Source organism: Ursus maritimus, unplaced genomic scaffold (assembly GCF_017311325.1).
Source record: "Ursus maritimus isolate PB19 unplaced genomic scaffold, ASM1731132v1 scaffold_10, whole genome shotgun sequence".
Classification (NCBI taxonomy): domain Eukaryota; kingdom Metazoa; phylum Chordata; class Mammalia; order Carnivora; family Ursidae; genus Ursus; species Ursus maritimus.
In genome coordinates, this window is record NW_024423344.1 from 70,867,798 (window position 1) to 70,890,233 (window position 22,436).

Below are 22,436 nucleotides of genomic sequence, written 5' to 3' on the forward strand. Positions count from 1 at the left end.
TTTTTTTTTTTTTAAATTAACACTGACAAGTAAGGAGCATCTTTGGTAACCCTGGTGATTCCTTAGTGTACTTTCTACTAATGTTTAATAATTTCTGCCTGTTAGCCCCATCACACATTTCCTAAGAGTGTATGTATATTTGTTCTAGGAAAGAGGCATCTTATGCTTTATTTCTTCAAATTAAAGGAAAATAATATTAATTATGTTGGTTGTAGATTTTTATCCTGGCCAGGTCTGTATTTTCGTTTATGGTGATAGTAGCTTATAACATCAGTCCGTAAACCCAGACGCTCTTCATGACCATGACCGTATTATATATCATATTGACTACTGTCATCTTGCTTATAGGATATTAACTTTTGAGGGTAATTTCATTTATTTTTACATTTTTTAAAGATTACTTATTTATTTATTTGAGAGAGAGAGAGAGAAAGAGAGAGCGCGTGAACTTGCGAGCAGGGGGAGAAGCAGGGGAAGAGGGACAAGCAGACTCCTGCTGAGCATGATTTTGGGACCCTGAGATCATGACCTGAGCTGAAATAGAGTTGGAGGTTTAACTGACTGAGCCACCCCGGTGCCCCGGGTGATTTTATTTAAATGTGAGGGCATTTTGATACATTTTACTATACATTCCTTCTTCTCAGTTTTTAAGAATTAATTTTATGGTAGTAAAACCATCTTTGAGTGGGAGTTTCGTGTGTGCTAGGCACTGTGCTGACTTCCTGGCTTTAATTCTGTAGCGATCCTATACAGATGTACCGTTCCCCCTTCCCTGATGAGGAAACAGACATGGAAAGTTCAGTAAGCTCAACGGGGTTGCACAGCTCGTGAGTCGTACATTTGGGAGTCAGACCTGGTCTGCCTGATTTCAGATCTCAAACCTAGCCACTTGTTGTTCTGTGAGTCCCAGTGTTGGCTTCTTTTAATGATCCTAGTGCATTTCAGAGCTATTATGTGGTTAATATTTTTTATAATTAACATACATTATTTTCAGCAACAAAATTATAGACTGATAGAAATGTTACTTAATATTTTCCCCCCAAAATGATCTATCTTTCCTTAGCACAAGGGTTTTGTTTGATTTTCAGATTTTTTAAAAGATTTTATTTATTTATTAGAGAGACAGAGATAACAACAGAGATAGTGAGAGAAAGCGAGAAGCAGGCTCGCTGCTGAGCCTGCAGGGCTCGATCCCAGGACCCCAAGATCATGACCTGAGCCAAAGGCAGATGCTCAACTGACTGAGCCGCTCAGGTGCCCCACATATTTTTCTTGTGAAAAAAAATATCTGCCAGGATGACTGTTGTTGGCATCAGTGTTACTGGAATGTCATTATCCAGTCAGTGGGTTTGGGGCACTTTTTGTGAAAGAAAATGGATAATTTTTAGAAGACCTTTTTAAATTTTATTTTATTTTATTTTTTTAAAAGATTTTACTTATTTGAGAGAGAGACAAAGGGACAGCATGAGCAGGGGGAGAGACAGAGGGAGAGGGAGAGGGACAAGCAGACTCCCTACTGAGTGGCGAGCCCAACGCGGGGCTTGATCTCAGGACCCTGAGATCATGACCAGAGCTGAAGTCAGATGCCTAACCGACTGAGCCACCCAGGCACCAGACCTTGATTTTATTATAAGATTTTCACATTTATTTTCACAAGATTCTGGTCCCAAAGATTTAGAAACATTCTCCAGTTATTACAAAGTATAATAATGATTCTGTTCATCAAAGGCCTTATAAAATTTACACTGAACACAGAAGTTTGCTGGAAGCGAGTGAATGAGCAAGGTGTCACGGCACAGTAATCAATGATGTAAGCCAGCACCTCCCCTGCGGGACTCCCACCCTTCTCTGGCAACTGTGCGTGTGACATGTGACCTCTCATACATGCGTGCTCAATCCATAGAATAAATATTAGTAAAGCTTAATTTTTTTTTAGTGTGACAATAAAGAAAAGTAAATGTTTTAATATTTCGTTTCTGTGCCCCAAGGAGTCTTGTGTCCACACTGAGAATCATTAACCTAGAGCAGCGATTGGCAGACCTTTTCTATAAATAATGCCCTAATCGATGGGGAGGATGTCACACATGTGTCTGAGACAATGGAAAAGTACTGTGATACAGTACTTGGGCTGCTGTCCCAAGGGTGCATTACGAGGAGGGCCTCAGGAGACACCAGCCTAGGACTCATGAGTCCTTTACTTGCTTCTCTTATCGCCTACCAATCAGAAGAGGATTTCATCAGAGAAGTTCATGGATTTTTGTTGAATTACTATCAGCAGCATCTAGACAGAGGGGCAGGACCTATGCAGAGAAGGGTCAGTAAAATTCAAGGAAATCAGGGGAATCACCAAGACTCAGAAATTATAATATGAAAGAAAATATGATATCAGAAAGAATATGGTATCAAAGAAAATCTGAGTATAGCAGAAGCATCAGTTATATAAATTTAAGCAAATTCCCAAAGTAGAAAAATGTAGTTACTTATTAATGGAATATAGGAGAATACTAATGGGGCCCTGGAGACAGTTGATTTGGGAACCACTGTTCTGGAATAAAAAATCCACTTGAGTCCTTCATGACTTTGTTAACTGAATAATTTGATGTGTAGATTCACCAGTGCCCCTAATAATCTAGGCTGTGTGGCCCTGGGCCATACAGACTTTTTTTACCCGTATGTTCACATTTCCTCCCATATCCGTCACCGAGGAATGGAATAAACTACCATTCACCTATTTCCCCTGCCCCAATCCCCTTTTCTTGGTAGGGGGAGCAGAGTTGCTGCCATTTCTTCAGATGCATTTTAATAATATATTTTCCCAGTTTTCTTTCTGTTTTCATTTTCCCTATTACAATACTTGACTCCTGACTTTATCTTTTTCTATGTGTATTTCCTGAAGGGTAATCGATCTGCTTCCCATCTTGGAATTTTCTTGTCTTCCTCCTCACTAATCAGTTGTCCTGTGCAAACCCTGCTTTATGGCTGAAGCTCTCCCTGTCACTCAGGTGCCCGTTCCTCTTCCTGCAAGACTGATTATTTGCATCTGTCCTTTGGCACTTGGCTTGTGCAGCCTTATGCTTCATGTTTTCAGTGTGTCCGTCCAGCTCCTTAACCGTAGCTTTCAATAGCACTGAGTCCATATATGGCGACCCAGGACCTCGCTGGGGTTGTCCTCGAACTTCTGACCATATTCAGAGGGACGGGCGGTGCTTGTGTCAACCAAAAGACCTTTCTGTTCTCCCTCTGTGGAAGAAAGGGTTGAGAAATAGGCTTTTCTCATGTCTCTGGGATGTTCGGTAGTGAAAACCATGATCACTTGCTGCTGTTCATTTGAAAAACACTTCGAGATGTATATTCTCTTTTTGTTTCAATTATTTGTAAAGAATCATTAGGCCTGTTCTCCTGGGTACTAGGCTTCTTCGACTTTGTAACTCCCCAGTGCTTGCTGACATGCTCATTTCCAGGGGTCCCTCAGTAAATGGAAATCGAGCTCACTCACGGAATAGAAACAAAATACAGGGGTTTCGATGAAGTTAACAGATTAACTGTTAATATGAGTAGAAGTATTTTTTTTCAGAGATGTAATTACACAAAATAAAAGTTTGTGCCATGAGTGGTCAACAATTAGTTCAAACTGTTGATTCACTTATATTACTATGATTATTATGCAGGTAACTTAAAACTGTTGGTTCACCCAGCCACCAATATTTGTGCCAAGGAAGTCTAGATTAATTTTTTAAAAATTTTAAAAGATTTTATTTATTTATTTGAGAGCGAGAGAGAGTTCACCAGTGGGAGTTGGGGGAGGGACAAAGGGAGAGGGACAAGCAGACTCCCCAGGGAGCCAGACACGGGGCTCAGTCCCAGGACCCTGGGATCATGACCTGAGCTGAAGGCAGATGCTTAACTGACTGAGTGACCCAGGTGCCCCTAGATTCATTTTTTTAAAATCAGCTAGCTTAACAATTATACTAATGTTCATGTATTTCATTTTTATTCTAGTATGTATTATAACTCCTTAGTTTTGCTTAACCGAGAATAGTTACCCTATTCCATTGTGACACATATGTAATCTCACTGCGGCCACTGTTTCAAGCTTACCACAGTGCCTTAGCACGTCTCAGGTGGACTACGCATTAATATTCTGTTTTCCTCATCCCCTTGTTAGACACGACAGCACTTTTCAATGTGCAGTGCTAATAGATCTTCTACTTCAGGAACTCTCTAGTGCTTTCTTAAATCATAAAATCCTTAGTATCATTCAAAGCCAATGCAGATTGGCCTTCTGCTGTCCTACACGGACCAGTTGTATTTAAAAGATGTCAAGGAAGGAAGAGCCTTCAGGATAATACTATGTTTCTGGATTAAAGAATCTGGTTCTCGTCTTTGAAGGTGTAAAATAACATTGTGACAAATTCTTCCAGAATTCTCTCTAGTTTTCCTATAGATGATCAGACTCCATAGAACCAACCTGCACTAAACAGAGTCAAAGAACACCAGAATGTTTATGTGTTAACTTAGAGTGAGAAATATATAACCAAAGGGACCAGAATTCTCTTGTTGGCCACTCAGGAAGTATGCTCCTCCTCACTGTATAGCAGCCCAGCTGATTCTAGTAGTTCTTTTCTCCTTCTTGTGCACCATACAGATCAGGCCCTGCAGTTGGAAGTGGTTGCTTTGTCACGTGGGTTTCGGATTTTTTAGAAATACTCTGGTCTAGGCTGAGCGTTGTTCTGAATTCCGTTTCCATCAGTAACACATTTTTGTGTCTTCTCCTGCCTAGAAGTACTTCCTTGGATGACTATCTTAATGTATTAAATACTGTATTTACTGTCTTTTATTTCAGAGGGTGATCTTTTTCTGACCTTGTCCTGAAATTCTGGGGGTGCCCTACGGTAGGACTCGCTATGCTATCGTACCCTATATTCTAAACTAGACCACTTGCTGTTCCCTGACTACATCCCTCCCCTGCAATGATTTCGTTTTCTCCTCCTGGCCTTTCCTCTGTCTGGATTGTTGGAATCCTACCACTTCGTTAAATTCTGTCCTGAATGCCACCCTTCTTGATTCTTCAAACCTGATGTGCTCTTCCTCCTTTGAATTATATCCCTTTTCTGTGGCACTGTCTTATTCCACTCTATAGTAAAGTTACTTGGTTTATCTTCCCTAGGAGGGCAGGTCGAGGTACTGTGAATACTTGCCTCTTGTTTTCCTGCAGTTCCTGTTATAGTTAGTAGGTGTTCACAAATTGCTTATTGCATTGAGTTAAATGGAATTTTCCTTTAGCTCTAGACCAAGTCTCAAAATGTGACCCTTGGACCAATGTGAGCATCACCTGCTAACTTGTTACACATGCAAATTCTTGGTTCCCCCTCTCGACCTACTGGGTCAGGCACTCTGGGGTTGGGTACCAGCAATCAGTTGTTTAATAAGCCCTGTGTGTCAAGCTTGAGAACTACTGCTATATTCTTTCTATCAAGAGCTGGGTCTTCCATTGACAGAAAATTCAGTGATTTTCAAATTGTGCTCAGTTGAGCCATGGGAATTCTATGGCAGTGCCTTGGTGCTGAGAGGGGAGAGGACTGGGCATCCAGATTCCCTACTTCCTTTTTGGCCACGGCAACTCTGCTTTTGGCCTTTTAATGCACTAGCCTTCCATGTCAACTTTCCTTGCAGAAGTGTTCCATGTCCAAAAAAGTTTGAAGATTATTATTAAATTAGAGGTCATCAAATTATAGTCCTTTTTGTAAACAAAGTTTGATTGGAACACAGCCATAACCATTTGCCTACACATTGCCTATGGCTGCTTCCATGCTACAATAGCAGAGGTGACTAGAAGGAGGAGGGCTCATGACCCACAAACCTCAAATATTTACTGTCTGGCCCCTCAAGGAAAAGTTTGCTAATCCCTAATCTAAATCTATCAGAACCTTGAAGTGAGGAGCAAGAACATCTCTGACTAGCACTAAGCCCATAATTATTATTCTATAGAAACCGCCCCCTCCACCTCATGTCTTCCAGAAAATGAGGACATGGTCAAAGAGTGTTTGCAGCAGATAAAAAGATGAAGGTTAATGAGAGCAAATGCTCTTACCTATCTCATTTGCTCCTGAAATCTTGAATATATTCCAGGACATTAGAGTCATTACTCTTCACAGGCACCCTAATGAAATCAGGTGTTTTATATTACGTTTGACTTTAAAGAAGGAAAATGTGAAATACTTAAAGATGTCCATTAAAAAGCTATAATAAAAATTCTTTTTATTATAAGTTTTAGTTATTTATTAAAGGTTTTAATTATTGGGGAAAAGTTTTAGTTTTTTGGGAAAACCTTCTACCTGACATTTTCACAATTTGAAAAAAGATTTTAAGAGTTTTTTCTAAGCCAATTATGTGTATAACCATCTTTTGTAGTGATTGAATTTGTCAGGAGTCCAAATGGTTACATTTACATTTGTTCACGATCCTGGAACCTAGATCTATAATGACGTTCAACTATGGTAATGACATAATGACCCTCTTCTGAATTTTAGTTCTGATGGGCATTCATTTAGAGCTGCCCTTGGATGTTAGTTTTTAAATTGCCAAGGGAAGTCAACCAAAAGCTGCAGAAAGATTTATCATGTGTCATCGTGAGATAGAAATTTTAGTGGAAAAGATTACCTTGCCATGCAGATATGCCCTGGTGGCAGCCATGAAGTAAAAAAATCTATGGGAAAGACCTAGATGAAGCCTTGGAGAAGGAATTGAAGCCAGAAATGTTATTGTCCCCACGCAGCTCACAGATTGTGTGTGTCTGCAGGGGTCGGTGGCGTCCCGCTGCGTTAGCTTTGCTGCAGCCATTGACCTGCGGTTCTTAGTGCTCTTCGCTATGTCAGTGGCCAGAAAGTCAATCGGGGGAAACCATAAGTTGCCGGCTTTCATTGACTTCACCTATTTTTAGGGTTTCCAGTTTTAACGGGCTATTTGTTCATGAATATTTTAGTTTCTTCCAGGAGATGCAAGGTAATGAAACCTCAGTTAATGGCTTGAAGTATTGAATGCTGGTAAAAACTTATTGCTTATGGTAATACTTTTGAAATGACTTCACAACTAATAGAGCTGTGAGAAATATAAAAGGAGGAACAGTTATAACAGGATTCTGTGGTATGACCAGCCTGTCAGAGATGTTCTTATCTCCTCACTTGGCTTATGAAAGTTGTTCCTCTAGTCTGGGTGGCTTTTGTAGAAAGACTAAAGTGTGCGTTGTGGGGAAAAGTTTGCCTGTTGGGGGTTTGTGTCTTATCTGGAGTTTACATTTACCCATCAACATCAGTGTTCATACCACTGAGGCTTGTGTGAGACGACCACTGTGGAATGGGAAGAACACACTAGAATGCCAGCATTTTAATTTAATTTAAAAATTCTTACTTTTTGTATGTCTTTTATAAAGTCATATTAGTGCAGTAGTCCATATCGTCTGTAAACAAAAATACTTCTAATGGGCATGTCTATTCAGAAATTTCCAGTGACAGATGTGCACAGCCAGAAAAGTTGAGACCATCGTTATATACGCTAGGTATTGGGTTTTATGTGGTAATTACATTTTGTAGACAAGTATGTGCTATTAGAAGGTTTGATAAGCAAGGGTATCACTTAGGTCTTTAGTTTATCTGTTCAGTTTATCTGAATTTCAGTCGAAAGGGTAAAACTGAAAGTGAATGTGTTAATATTTTTTGTATCTGTCAATAGTTTCTCATTTTTCCTTAGCAATGTCATTGTGTTCCAAGTAATGTCTTTTGGTCCTTAACTAGTTGTTTGTGTAAAGGATGGACAGTGCTTTATGGTCCCTCAGTTTGTCTGCTTTTGTTTTCTGTAGCTTCCGGGGCCTTGTCGAAGTTAACTCATGGGTTGAAAGATGAATCGCTGGCTTATATCTATCATTGCCAAAATCATTATTTTTGTCCAATTGGCTTTGAAGCAACCCCTGTTAAAGCTAATAAAGCATTCAGGTAAGCATTTACACATTTTATGTGGGTAATTCACCAAGAAAATGTGTGGTAGAAAGCATTTAAGAGATATTTAGCTGCTCAGAAATTGGATGATTTGGTAATTTGCTTTCTTTACATCAAGTTAGACTATCCTTTTTTTTTTTAAAGTTAGACTATTCTTCAATATTTTTGCTAATTCTTTTGTAGAATTGCATTTGGTTAGTTGTGCTTTTACATTATCCACTTAGATACTGTCGTTCAGACTCATGAAGAGAAGGACGTCTGAAAAATCACTTTTACGTTTGTTATGAAACAGTTGCATAGGATGTCCCATATTATGTCATGGTGTTTTCATCCACATGGAAAATGAGTTGTGGAATCTTGTATCAAAAAGTTGTCCCACCTGAGTACATGAAGCAGCATCTTCTTTTCTCATGGTGAAAAATGTGGAATTTATCAGTGTTCCCCCTTTGTCTCGGGTGGGGGGGCATCGGTACTTGAGAGGACGAAGGGCCAGCACTGCTCTTTCAGTGAAACTTGAGGGTCAGGCAGGGAGCACATGGCTCGGTCATCTGGGGGTAGAATGGGTTCTTTGAGGCTGAGTCCCTCTGAAGGCACTGTGGGGTGTCGGGGTCCTGGGACAGGATCCTGAGACCTGGGAAACCAGGAAGCAGGACATTGTCTTTTTTGTGAATGAGGAGCAAGTGGGAAACTACTTGATCTCTCCAAATCCTGAAATGACTTATTCTTGGCTTTGGAGGAGAGGTATGTTGTTTCTTCTACGGTTTCATTCTGCAACTTCACCTTGCTGCAGACATCTATCAAATATAAAACGTGAAACTGTAGGTCCTCCTACTTTGTACCCATTAGGGGAGAGTTTTCCCACCTCTGCCTGTACCTAACAATCACCTGAGATGCCTTTGCAACTGGGCAAATCCCTCCCTGTGCTCTACTCCAGACTGACTGGAATTAGTTTCAAAGGTGGGATTAGGGCATCGGTATACTTTAGGGTTTTATTTTTAGGATGCCTTTTGAAACTTTTTAAATGCACAGTGAAAGGAGAGGAGTAGCTGGAGTATGCTGGTAGCATCCCATGATGTTTTTCTTCTTTTTTGATGCTGAGAGGTGGTATATTTCATTTTTTTTCAGTCCTGTATTTTATAATAGGGATCAAGAGCTAAGTTTAATTTATGCTTTCTCTTTAATGGCCTTAAGAAATTTGTTCAAGCCTAAACTCCAGTATCTATTCTAGCATTAATGAATGTCATGTTTGAATAAACTTTAGTATATCTTTTATTAACATAGTTGAAGCAATATTTTCAAAGGAGTGAATGGCCTTAATAAGCTTACTATGAATGTATTTTATATTTAGCAGGGGTCCCCTCTCACCACAAGAAGTAGAATATTGGATCTTAATTGGAGAATCAAGTAGAAAACATCCCGCTATTCACTGTAAAAAGTATGTTAATTTCCCCTTTTCTCTTTAATTTAGGTAAAATTTACATGTAGTGAAATGCACAGATCTTAATTGTATAATTAGGTGGATTTTGGTAACTGAATACACCTGTGTAATCACCACCCCAATCATGATATGAAGGATTTTCATTGCATTGAAAGTACCCTCATTCTCTTTTCCTGATGGTCTCCAGAGACAACCTCTTTTCTTTCACTGTGGAATTACTTTGCATGTCCTTGAAATTCATGTCAGTGGAGTCATACAATATTCTTTCTTCTCTGGCCTCTATCATTTAAGTAAGCTTGTGAGATTCATCCACTTTGTCATGCATGTCATGCTTCTTTTTCATTGCTGAGTGGTATTCGGTACTGTAAGTATACCGCAATTTGCCATCTGTTTTCCTGTTGATGACATATTTGGATTGTTTTGAATGTGGTCTATTGTGGGTCAAACTGTTAGGAACATTAATGTACATGTCTTTAAAAATTTTTTAAGTAACAGCTTCATTGAAATAAAATTCACATACCATGAAGTGCACTCTTTAAAAATGTACAGTTCAATGGATTTTAGTGTATTTAGAGTTGAGCATCAGTCACCATGACCTAATTCTAGGACATTTTTGTTACCCTCAAAAGAAACCCCATACCCATTAGCAGTCACTCCCCAGTCCCCTCCCCCCCAGGCCCTGGCAACACTGATCTACTTTCTGTCTCTGTGCATTTGCCTAATATGGACATTTCATATAAACGGAATCATAAAATGTGTGGCCTTTTGTGTCTGTTTTTTTTTTTTTCCACTTAGAATAATGTTTTCAACGTTCATCTGTGTTGTAGCATGGACCTGAACTACATTCCTTGATATGGCCAAATAATTTTCTGTTGTATGGATATGCCACATTTTCTTGTGCAAGTTTTTTGAGGACATGTGGACATGTTTTGTTTCTCTTGGGTAGATACCTAGGAGTGGAATTGCTGATTATAGGATAGATGTGTATTTAAGAAACTGGGAGAATGTTCTTTTGTGGGGTTGTACCATTTTACACTCACACCATCACTGTATGGAGAGCCCAGTTGTTCTTCATATCTTCACCAGTATTTGATACTGTTATTCCTTTTTTTACTTAAAATTTTTTATTTTCCTAGCTTTATTGAGGCATAATACACAAATACAACTATATATATTTAAAATGTATAATGTACGGATTTGATATATACTGTGTGAAATGATTGCCACAATCAGGTGTTAATTAACATATCCATCAGCTCACATAGTTACCTTTTCTGTGTGTGTGGTGAGAACACTTAAGATCTACTCTTTTAGCAAATTGCAAGCATACAATACAGTGTTTTAATGGTATTTTAAATTGGCTTTTAAAAAATTGGGATAAAGAAACGGGGGTAATCAGAAGGGGGAATGAAGCATCAGAGACTATGGACTCTGAGAAACAAACTGAGGGCTTCAGAGGAGAGGGAGGTGGGGGAATGGGATGAACTGGTGATGGGTAGTAAGGAGGGCACGTATTGCATGGTGCACTGGGTGTTATACGCAACTAATGAATCATCGAACTTTACATCAGAAACCAGAGATGTACTGTATGGTGACTAACGTAATATAATAAAAAAACATTAAAAAAAATAAATTTTACTTAAAAAATTTGTCTATTTTCTAGTTTTATTGAGAAATAACTGGTACATATCACTATATAAGTTAACGGTGTACAGCATGATGGTTTGATTTACGTATATTGTGGAATGATGACCACAACAGGTTTAGTTAACAAAAAAATCCTCCTTGAGATGACAGCGCTTAGGATCTACTCTCTCACCAACTTCTCTATATATCATGGAGCAGGGTTTGCTATAGTCACCATGTTGTACATTATAAAACCTAGTACTTACCTATCTTATAACTGGAAGTTTGCACCTTTTGGCACTTCCCTTAAAAAAATTTCACTTCCTAATTATTTTCTGGTAGTGTACAAAAATACAACTTATTTATATATATAGGCCTTGAATACTGCATCTTTATCAAACACATTAATTTCAGTAGTAGTTTTATAATCCAAAGTAATTTGTAATTGCTTTGGATTTTCTATACAATCAGTCATGTTGTCTGTGAATAAATGCATGCCAACTTTTTTTTTTTTTAAAGATTTATTTATTTCAGAGAGGGAGAGAGAAGGAGAAAGCGGCGGGAGCATGTGGAGGTGGGAGAGAGGGGTGGAGGGAGAGGGAGGTGGGAAGTGGACTCCCCACTGAGCTGAGTGTGGACCTAGAGGCGGGACTCCATCTCCCAACCAGGAGATCATGACCTGAGCTGAAACTAGGAGTCGAACACCCAACTGACTGAGCCACCCAGGCACGCTCATGTAACTTTTAAATCTTTTGAAAACTTGACCTTAATTAAAAAGCAAATATGGATTGTTTCTACTCTAGCCTGCAGGATGTCATGTAGCAGCTTGATACATATGTATTTCTTTGTGAAAGTAACCATTTTAAAACTGAGAATCTTGGCAATAGTTGGTTAAACAGAAAAGTCATAAAAAAAGAATTAAAGCTTGGTAGGTGGAACAATCTTGATATAAGAGAATTAGCGTCATGGTAATATTGTAGCAAGTTGCTCATGTGAAGTGTTCCATTACAGGACGCCTGTGTGGCTCAGCGGGTTGAGCATCCAACTCTTGATTTCAGCTCAGGCCGTGATCTTGGGGTTGTGAGACTGAGCCCTGCATTGGGCTCTGTACTCAGCGCAGAGTCTGCTTGTCCCTCCCCCTGCTCATGTGCTCCCTCTTTCTCAAATAAATAAATAAGTAAATAAATAACATCTTTTAAAAAGATTCCGTTACAATGGTATTTTGTACTTAGAGAAAGGTGTGCTTTATCTTTCCTTTTTCACTATAGGTGGGCAGATATTGTTATTGATCTCAACACTCAAAATCCAGAATATCTAGATATCCGACACTTGGAGAGGGGGCTGCAGTATCGAAAAACAAAGAAGGTAAGAACACAATAGTATTTGAAGATATTTCCCGACCAGCCAAAATGCAGTATTCTACTCAGCACTCTTCAGGTTGTAAATAATAGTAATCCACTTCAGATTCTTAGATAGAAAAGTGAAAATTACTTTCAGGACACAGGGGTATCTTTAGAACGAAAAGGCAAAACTCTAGCCTGGATTCATAAGGGACTGGTATCAGCTAAAAGAATGTCAGTAGGGGCCAAGTAGCTAAATCTGTCTCATTCTTTTGGGAGTTGTATGCTATTCTTATCTGATTATTTAGTTCCTATAGATCAGGAACTTCAACTTATATCTCCCTTTGAGATAAGCAGTCTAGACCCACCTGCCTCTGGCCCAGTTCCATAATTTTGGCCCAGCTTGGGTCAGGTGTTCACTCCTGAGCCAAATGAACTGTGGCCATGAAGCAGAGCCATGTGTACACTAGGGGACTGGGGGACGTTCTCAGGGATAGGTAGAGTCTGTGGATTGACATCCCACTGACATGATGCTACTAACATCAAGAATGTGTAGGAGATAAAAAGAGGAATGATCTTGGTGTTTGAAGATCTTATTTATTTATTTATCTGAGAGAGAGTGAGCGAGTGAGTGTGGGGGGGAGGGGCAGAGGAAGAGAGAGAGAGAGAGAACCCCAAGTAAGCTGCACTGAGTGCAGTGCCAGATGCAGGGCTTGATCTCACAACCCTGAGATCATGACCCGAGTCGAAATCAAGAGTTGGCTGCTTGACTGATTGAGCCATCCAAGTGCCCCAAATCTTGGAGTTTGGATTAGGCAATTGGGGAGGTTATAGTGTGTGTGACTGGTGGAGAGGCATATGGGGGGGAAGGTGTTTTGGCTCCTGTGGGCATTGTTATATTTTTGTAAAGGCAGCTGGTCAAGAAAGATGCAGGATAAGGCAATCTGATGATGTCTGTTTTGATGCAGGTGAAGGAGAAAAATAAGGGAATTCATAGGAACCCACATTATTAACACAATTCCTTTTATTTTCTTAACCCAACTTTTTTTCTTCTCAGGTTGGGGGAAATCTGCATTGCATCATAGCATTCCAGAGACTTAACTGGCAAAGATTTGGCCTTTGGAACTTTCCATTTGGAACTGTTCGACAAGAATCACAACCTCCAACACATGCCCAGGGAATTGCCAAATCAGAGAGTGAAGATAATATCTCCAAGAAGCAGCATGGGCGTCTGGGCCGGTCTTTCAGTGCTAGTTTCCATCAGGACTCGGCATGGAAAAAGATGTCCAGTATCCATGAGAGAAGGAACAGTGGCTACCAGGGTTACAGTGATTATGACGGGAATGATTGACCATGCTGGGTACTGAACATCTTGTGTTACACACACTACTGGTCTGTACAAGACTGCAGTAAGACAGTGGAAGATTTCATTAAGTCGACACTAAATAGGAACAGACCTTGTGGTACAAGACGTAACCTTGTAGTTCTCCAGTAAATAAGCTTGTATATGATTATGATGGGTGATTTCAGATATATAAGCAGATAAGCACAGATTACTATCCTTTTCAAGTGAAGAGTTTGAAAACATTATGGACAATTTCACAAAATCCAATAAATCGCATAAAAACAAATCAAACACAAATTCACTTAATAGCATCATGATTTGCAATACTTAAGCATGAAATTATTTCTTATGACTTAATCACCAGACATTTGTTGCAGATAGTTTTATTCCTAAACTCAAAATGTAAGGCACCATCTGCCCTTTTAAACAAAATTGGGGCTGTTGATTTCTAGTTTCCTCTCATGGTTAAAGCTCATTTAAAATTATTTAGTAAATCCAGAATTCTTTTACTTGTAAGCAGTATCTTGCCTGCCTCATTTGTTTCCTGACTAACTTTCTCAGGATCCTCAATAAAGAGGCAAAAGAGAAGACTCAAGAAACTCATCTTTTCTATTGGTGCATTGATTCAGGATATTCTTGACTTTTTTGACTTAGTATCTTACTATCTAATGAAACTTGTTTTGGAATAGAATAAAAGAACGAGTGGGGTCCAAAGTTTCTATATCCAAGGTAATCTGTGAAATGAAATCTTCTGATATTTAATTAGTCCCTCAGCGTGGAGTCCTATGTCGTTAACAGCATTAAAAGATGCATTAGGAATGTTATGTCACTCAGAGGACAAATATCTATATTCCCAACTCTGAGCTGCTTCTTTTTAAAATCTGTACAATTAGCTGTTTGATGTGAGTGTTAAATAGTTCAGAAAGAGTGGATTTCATATATTTGAGCTCCTCTCTAGTTGATGTCAGTTTTTCTTCTGCTGCCAACCTGTGACTTGTTCTTTCATTTCAGGGGCTGTTCCTTGACTCAAATCAGTAACTTGATTATTACAAGGTGCTGAATATGTTGGTAACCATATTGCAATACACCTCAAGGAGAGGGTTCAGATTTATTTTTAAAATATTTTCATTTTCGTTTTTGAATTTTATATCCATTTATCCACTCAGACATGCCTAGCCTACAGACAGGGATATATATTATGAAATGGTCATTTTTTCTGAAGAGAATATTTTGCGTGAAATGCAAAGGACTGAAAGAGATTTGTAGGTTATTGATTTTGTTACTTCACACTGGAACTTTTAAGAAGTTTTCATCAAATAAAGTTTTGTTTTCTACTTTTAATAATGTGAATGTTTTGAACCTTTGTTTTAGGTAGGGAGTACCCTTGGAATTCTGAAGTATGTGACAATTGCATCTAAGTAGTGTGTTATAAGAAACTATCTTGTATCAGACTTTTATAATCAATGAAACAATATACATTATGACTATAATTTTAGATTCCTATGAGACTTTAAAATAGGAAATAGAAAATTTAATTATATTAGCTTGAACCAAAAGAAGTCATTTTTGTAGGTCCAACATGGTTGAATATCAGCAATTTCATAGAATTCAATGAAACATTTCAGAGAAGAGGTAGATAGAAAGAACCAAGAGGAAAGGAGACAAATGCAACATAAAAATACAGTGACACCTAAGAAGGAGGGTGAGTTTATACAGATTGCCTATTGGCTGAAAACAATTTTTATAAAAGTCTTGATATATATGATCACTGAATAACTTGATATATAAGGTCAGCAGTTATTAGAGCACATTGAAGTTTATAGAGACTAATTTTCCAAAAACCATGTGCAAGTTACTACACACTTCTCTTTCAAAATTAGTAACACTCCTGTCAATATTTCTTGGTCACTCTTCTTATGAGTCTCCATAGAAGCACTGAAGGTTCAAAATACTGGTTCTGTACTTGCTAGCTGTATCATCTTGGGCAAGTTAAGATTAATGTTCCTGTGCTTATTTCCTCATTGATAAGGTGGGGATAATAGCATATACTTTATAAATTGTTTTGAAGAATAAATAAGTTAATGCATATACAGTGTTTAGAACAGTGCTTTGCAGATAGTGCTTGCCATTATTACTCCAAAAGATGTGTATTACTGTTCAGAATCTTGAGAGCTCTTCAAGCAGCATCTAAAGGAGGCTGTAAGTCAAATATATACCACTTAGTTACTGTTCCTTCAAAAAATATATTGTATTCAAGAAATGTTGTTCTGGATTTAAGATGACTTACAATACTCAAATGCCTACATTGGCTATTTGCTTTTACCCAGCTCGTAGGCATAACAAAAGTTCATTTAGATCAAATCCTCAAGCTGCTCCTTTCCCCACTACTATGTTGGCCTATCATTAGACCAGCCTGGTGCAGCAGCTAAAACACATCCAAACTTGCCTTCTCCCAGAAACTAAAGTGGCTCATGCAAGTTGCTCTAGGATCCATCAGTTTGTATAACAGTTTTACCCATAGCATTTTCTCCCTCGGTCATTCACTCAGCAAACTAATTTGAGCACCATTACCCAGTAGGTGTTTCATATTAAATCACTGATCTCAGAATAACCCCAAGAAGAAGATACTGTCTCCATTTCTTCTCACAGTCTCTCATTGGTGAAGAAACTTGCTTAGGATCATAGGGTGTCTTAGTCTACTAGGGCTACCATAACAAAACACCACTAGTCTACTAGGGCTACCATAACAAAACACCACTGACCGGGGGGGGGGTGGCTTAAACAACAGAAATTTATTTTCTCATACTTCTGGAGGCTGGAAGTCTGAGATCAGGATGTTGACAGGTTTGGTTTTTCCTTCCTCCTTGGCTTCCAGATGGCCACCTTCTAGCTATGTCCTCATGGGGTCTTTCCTCTGTGCACACATCCCTGTAGGTTCACCCTCAGAGCCTCATTTTAACTTAGTCACCTTTAAAAGGCCCTATCTCCAAATACAGTCACATCCTGAGGTGCTGGGGTTTAGGACTTTAACATACAAATTTAGGAGGTGAACACAACCGAGCCCACTAACACAGGGTTATTATATGGCTCAGAGAGGATTTGGACCAAAGGCTGCCTGACTTGGGAGGAAATTCTTTCAGGAGGGTGCAAGATACACCAGACAGCTTTAAGACTAGAGGCTGAAAGAGGTCATTTAGGCAATATTTATGGGACACCTGCTAAGCGTCTGGAGTGTCTGTGTGTGTGTGGGGGGGGCAAAAATTGAATAGGCAATTATGTTAACCTCTGTAAAATACAACTAGGAACTAATTCTGGGAATTACTCCACAGATGAAGGAAATGAAAAAAGGCACTTCATACAATGGCTTTGCTAAAAATTAATTTTTGATAGCTCTGTCATAAAGGGTTCCTTTTAACAAAATCACCTCCTCATTTAAATCAACCTTTCCATTGAGCTTGAATTTCGTTTCAATACTTCAAATTAGAACCAGTATGTATGATAAGGTTATCATTTATTGAAGAGTAGTGGTAAGTAGTCTATATACATCACCTCTGATCCTAGGTAACACAGCCTGCAAAGATTGGTTTTATACTCAGTTTGCAAAGGAAGAAACAAGTTCTTAACAAACGTTACTTGAACAATGCTGAACACTAAGACGTGGTGGTGTGGTCGGGATCTGACTCTGGGCCTGAGGGTTCCAGAGCCACCGCCTTTCCAAGAGCTACTCCGATAATTAAGTTTCTCGTCATTTCTGACCTGCAAGCCGTGAAATCCTAAATTTAAACGCCAGAGAAAACCAAACTATATTTCAAGGGTTAAGACTTTTAAAAGGTGCTTAACTTAAAATGATACCCTATTATATCTAGCTACTACAAGTTACCAGACAAAACACTTATTAATTTAACAACTCCAGCAAAGCAACCACCTTTCTGTTGTCGCCTCTCGGGTAAAACAGTACTTGGTATTTAGAGTCTGCAGAACTGGCGGCTGGTGGGGAAAAACTGATACGCAGAGGAGACGTAGAAAACTGTCATCTCAGCAAGTAGATACCCTGCGCATAGTTTTAACGTTTGCTGCGACAGAATGCCAGCGTGGAATAACAAGCTCGGGAACGCAAGCTCGGGAATAACACGACACAAACTCTGGGACCGAACCGCCCCCTCCCTTCAGGAATGAAAAGGCGCAGCAAATATACGTAGTGCCGGGAGGCGGGACTTCCGGCTTGAGCATCGTATTAGACGGAAGCCGAGAGGCCCCATTTCGCGTGGGTTTACGCACTAACTCAAGAAGACAGGTTGTGTCGGGGGAATAGCTTCTGGCTGTTTACCTCACTTGCGCTGTCCTCTCACCCTGCTCTTCCGTTAAGAGTGCTTACATTTGGTCCAAACCTTGGGCGAGAGGAGGACCTGCTCCTTCCCGACGCCGGCCATTCTCTGGTCCTGCCTTTCTTCCGTGAGGCAGTGTCAGCCGCCAGGAAGTACCGTTCTCGCCTGTGCCGGTTCGCCCTGGGAAACCGCATGCTCTGAATTATTTTCCATCTTCTGTGGGTGGGGGCAGGGGGAGCTTTGCCTGGCCCCGGCGGCGGTGCAGGCTGTGGTAGAATTGGAATAGAAGGCCTCCCGCGACCCCGCCCCCGACTGTCGCTGGGGGCCACATGGGAGTCCACGGGCTCTGGAAGCTGCTGGAGTGCTCCGGGCGGCAGGTCAGCCCGGAGACGCTGGAAGGGAAGATCCTCGCCGTGGGTATCCTTAACGTGTTCTTGGGTGCAGAGATTCGCGTCAGGTGTTGACTCACTCTGGGCTTCCCCCCCTGAGCGCAGAATGGTGTTGGTAGGATGACAGTCCCACTCGGGGTGGCAGTAACATCTCCTTCACGACGTTTTCTTTCTCTGAATGTCTGCTCGTCCCCGCTTTGCAGTCACGCCACGCGGGGTTGGAGTCCTCAGTTTTCATCACTTACAGGCAGTACTTTACGCCGCTCTTTGCTTTCGTTCTCTCATCTGGAAAGTGGAGGTGATAATAGTATCTACACAGGGTTGGTATGAGAAATAAAGGGGCTATATAAGTAAAAGGAGCTAGCCTAAAAGTATCCCTGCTGGGAGGTCAGCGTGGAGAAAATGAAGTGGACTTCCCGCCGGTGGTTTGCCTGCTGTCCTGGGTCCTGCTCCACTTAGGTTTGTTAGAAGAAGGATCGTATGGACAGGTGTTTGACCTTTTTCTTTTTTAAAGGTAACTTTTATTATGAGTTTTGGAATAGGAAATTGATGGGGTACAACACTGGAAAGATATAAAAATGTACACAGGGTTTTGTTTTGTTCTGTTTTTTTCCTCCCAGGCTCTTTGATGGACTTTGAAAGGACTGTCGTTTGTGTATATGTCTGGCTGGTTTGGTGTCTTTGTAATTAAATGTTTTTCTTTTTTATCAAAACATGTGAATACTGTTTCTGAAATTTTGGTCTTTTTATACGTTAAGCATTCTCCTCTTCCTCCTCCTCCTCCTTTTTTGAGTGGCTATTCTGTTCTGCAAGCTGGTGGTACCTTAGGCCAATTCCCTATGTGGGAACCTGTGAGCCTAGTTCATAAACGAGGTGAGGAGAGAGTCATGTAAATAATTGCTGTCGGTGGTAAATGAAGTTTAAGAATAGAGGGGAATTCTGCGGAAGGAGCCACTGAGAGAGGAGCAATTATTTAGTATGGAGACAACTTATACGTAATGGGACACTGGTAATTTTTCAAATAAAGTTAAGATGATATTTTCTGCAGTGTGAATAATCTTGAAATACATCCGTAATGGGTTTGGGCTTGCTTTAAGGGGGGGGGGGGGGGGGGGGGTGTGTGTGTGTGTGTGTGTGTGTGTGTGTGTGTGTGTGTGTGTAGCGCATGTGCTATTGCTGCCCTCTAGTGGTTCCTCAAATCACTGATTTCTAAAGATTTTCTTCATAGACCTGTATGTGAAGGAAAGCACAGTTTTCAGTGACAGGAACCCTTCAAATTGCAGCAAAGACTTAGGCATTTTATGTTGTAGCCCCTATGAAGAATTAATAATTTGTAAAATCATTAAGATGACGCATGAAGCTCAGCATTCTAATTTTTTAGGAAGTTGTCCGAAGTAAGGAAGTTAAAGCATTTAATTTAGAATTTAGATGATCTATTTTTAAATGATTCAGGAGCTCTTTTGGGACATGAAGTAATTTTCATGAGGTTATTAAGTTTTTCTCAAAGAACAAATCATTTAAAGAGGACTGTCAAAGATCTCCAGTTATAATCTTCTACATATGTATGTGTATAAATATATATATGTAAAAAGAGAATATTTGATTACTGTTTTATAATTGATTTTGCTTTGTTTCATTTTCATGGGAATTTGAATTCAAATATCTGACCTATATTCCATTTTTTGTCTTACTTGTTAAGAAATTATCTATGACATACTAGGTTCATAATTTACTCTTGAATCCCTAAAATACAGTTTTTAAACCATCTGTAGGTGAGTGCCTTTGTTATTTATACAATCTAAATGTGTCCAATAATAATTAACAGTTGAACTTTTGTCTCTTATGGACCTTAACATTTGTGAAATGCATTTAAGTTGATTAGCAAAATATTACACTTTCTTTAGGCTATGTAAACTAACGAATATTAAATTGTAAGGCACCTAACAATAGAACTAAAGTAATTTATCTTTCATTTCAAAATGTTATTGATCCTTTGGGTTTTTTCTATAAAATGATCTAGCTTTGCTGTGGATTTAACTTTTTTCCAGCCCTGGGACAAATTTAATGTTCCTTTTTTTTTAAAAAATAAACTTACTGAAATTAGACAAGTCAAATTATGCAAATATTTTCAGAATGGCTAGTGTTACATATATTTTAAAAAATAATTTCAAGCTGGAACTTTCAACCCTGGTTGAGACTACCTATGATTAATAATAATAATAAAAGAAGACCCATTATAGTCTCTAGTATTTAGAATTTTAGGCATATGTATGTTAGCAATCTGTGTTTTAAAAGCTTTATATCCAGTTCAAAAGGATAGCAGAAGTTGAGAGCCCCTGATCTGAAATTTGATTTTCTCATTGATTATAACATTTAAAGTACTGGTTTAAGTGGAAACTTAATCCTGTACAACAGTGTAGCAACAAGAAAAAAGCCAAACAGAAATATTTATCCAATACAGTGCAGACCTAAGTCCTTTAGGAAACTAGTTTTAAAACTAGTTATAATAGCCCTAGTAAAAGGTAAGACAATGAGAAGTGGTAGGATAAAGGATCTACCTTGGAAGTAGGATTTGGTGTTGACTTAGCTCTGCACTGACCCCCCAGTCTTGTCCTTTTACTCTGCTCTATTTACTTTTTTGTATTATATAACCATATGTATTATAGTATATCTATAATACATAGATTATGTATCTATTACTTCATTTTTTTCTTTTTTATTGTTAGTCTTCCCCATTAGAGTGCAAGTTTCTTAGAGATGGACACCCTATCTGTTTTGTTCAGGGGTATGTTGTTTGCTGTACTATCCCAAGACCTTGGGATCTTGGATATGCTGGCATATAGTAGCACTCAAATATTGGAATGAATATAATAATAGCCTGCTTTCCACTAGTTATTTTGTAACAGTGTTTACTGAGTTAAGTGTTGATGGGCCTAATTTGTTTTATGGTTATAAATTAGGTAATGTACATTCATTTAAATACTTAACTGTTCAGCCCATTAATAGCAAGTATTTGTTGCCTCCTATATGTCCTGTGAAAGGGAGAGTAGTGCACAGAAGTGTGGGCCAGACAAGGCATGGAGCTCATGGTTTGGTTTTTGCCTCCGTTAGATTGTAAACTCCGCAAGAGCAAACCCTTTGTTTTGTTCACGGCTGTATCCCCAGTGGAATTTCTGCCACATAGTAAGCAATACATTTTTGAATAGGAGTGTATAAGTGGAGATGCTTATCTGGGCTGAGGAAGTGACCCATAGACTGAGACTTATGAGTCAGAGATAACTAAGCTAAGAGAGGGAGAAACTCAGGCAGAGGAAGGAGCCTGTGAGAAGACCCTGGAGGCAGGAAGGGTCTACCTTCAAGGTAAATTAAAAGGTGGATTTGATAAAACCTGGTTGTATTTGGATGAGGGGAGCGTAGGGGATGACGTTCAGCTTTCTGGCTTCGGTGAGGGGGGTTGACATTCACTGCAATGGGGGCATAAGCAGCCTGGTAGAAAAGACATGGAGAGAGGGCAAACCATAAGAGACTCTTAACTCCAGGGAACAAGCTATGGGTTGCACCTGATGTAATGAGCACTGGGTGTTATATGCAACTGATGAATCACTAATTCTACCCCTGAAACTAATAGTGCACTGTATCTTAACTAAATTGAATCTAAATAAGAAAAAAATAAAATACGTGGAGTTCAGTTTTGATCATGTCAAGTTGGGAATGTCTGCAAGGCATCAGGTAGAGATGTCGACTAGGCCATCTAGTCTGGGAGTGAGGACAAGGCCTGGGGCAGCCTGAGCACATGGAGAGGGTGTGGTGTGGGGTTGCTAAGGTAGCCCAGCAGCGGGAGGAGGGGAGGGGCCCGCAGGAGAACTCTGCTGAAGTTGTCCTGCTTGAGTGGTGAGTTAGAGGAGCGGGCAGAGAGACTGACAGCAGGAAAACCAGCAGCTCCACATCCCTTGTCTTATGGACAAATAGGAAGTAATTTGGT

The 22,436-nt window shown here is 39.5% G+C and overlaps 1 protein-coding gene across 2 annotated transcripts in view; it reads left to right on the forward strand.

The window, feature by feature from the left end:
* The window catches only part of LOC103657553 (DNA repair protein complementing XP-G cells), a 76,445-nt gene that overhangs the window by 27,260 nt on the left and 26,749 nt on the right, over positions 1 to 22,436 (forward strand). The window contains exons 7-10 of one of the 2 annotated variants that reach the window (XM_040624416.1): positions 7,856 to 7,988; positions 9,340 to 9,426; positions 12,324 to 12,420; positions 13,453 to 13,684. In XM_040624416.1, the coding sequence (XP_040480350.1) occupies positions 7,856 to 7,988; positions 9,340 to 9,426; positions 12,324 to 12,420; positions 13,453 to 13,684 (549 nt within the window). Of the gene's footprint in view, positions 1 to 7,855; positions 7,989 to 9,339; positions 9,427 to 12,323; positions 12,421 to 13,452; positions 13,685 to 18,005; positions 18,483 to 22,436 lie in introns of those variants that run through there. The other variant, XM_040624408.1, reaches the window with a different exon arrangement.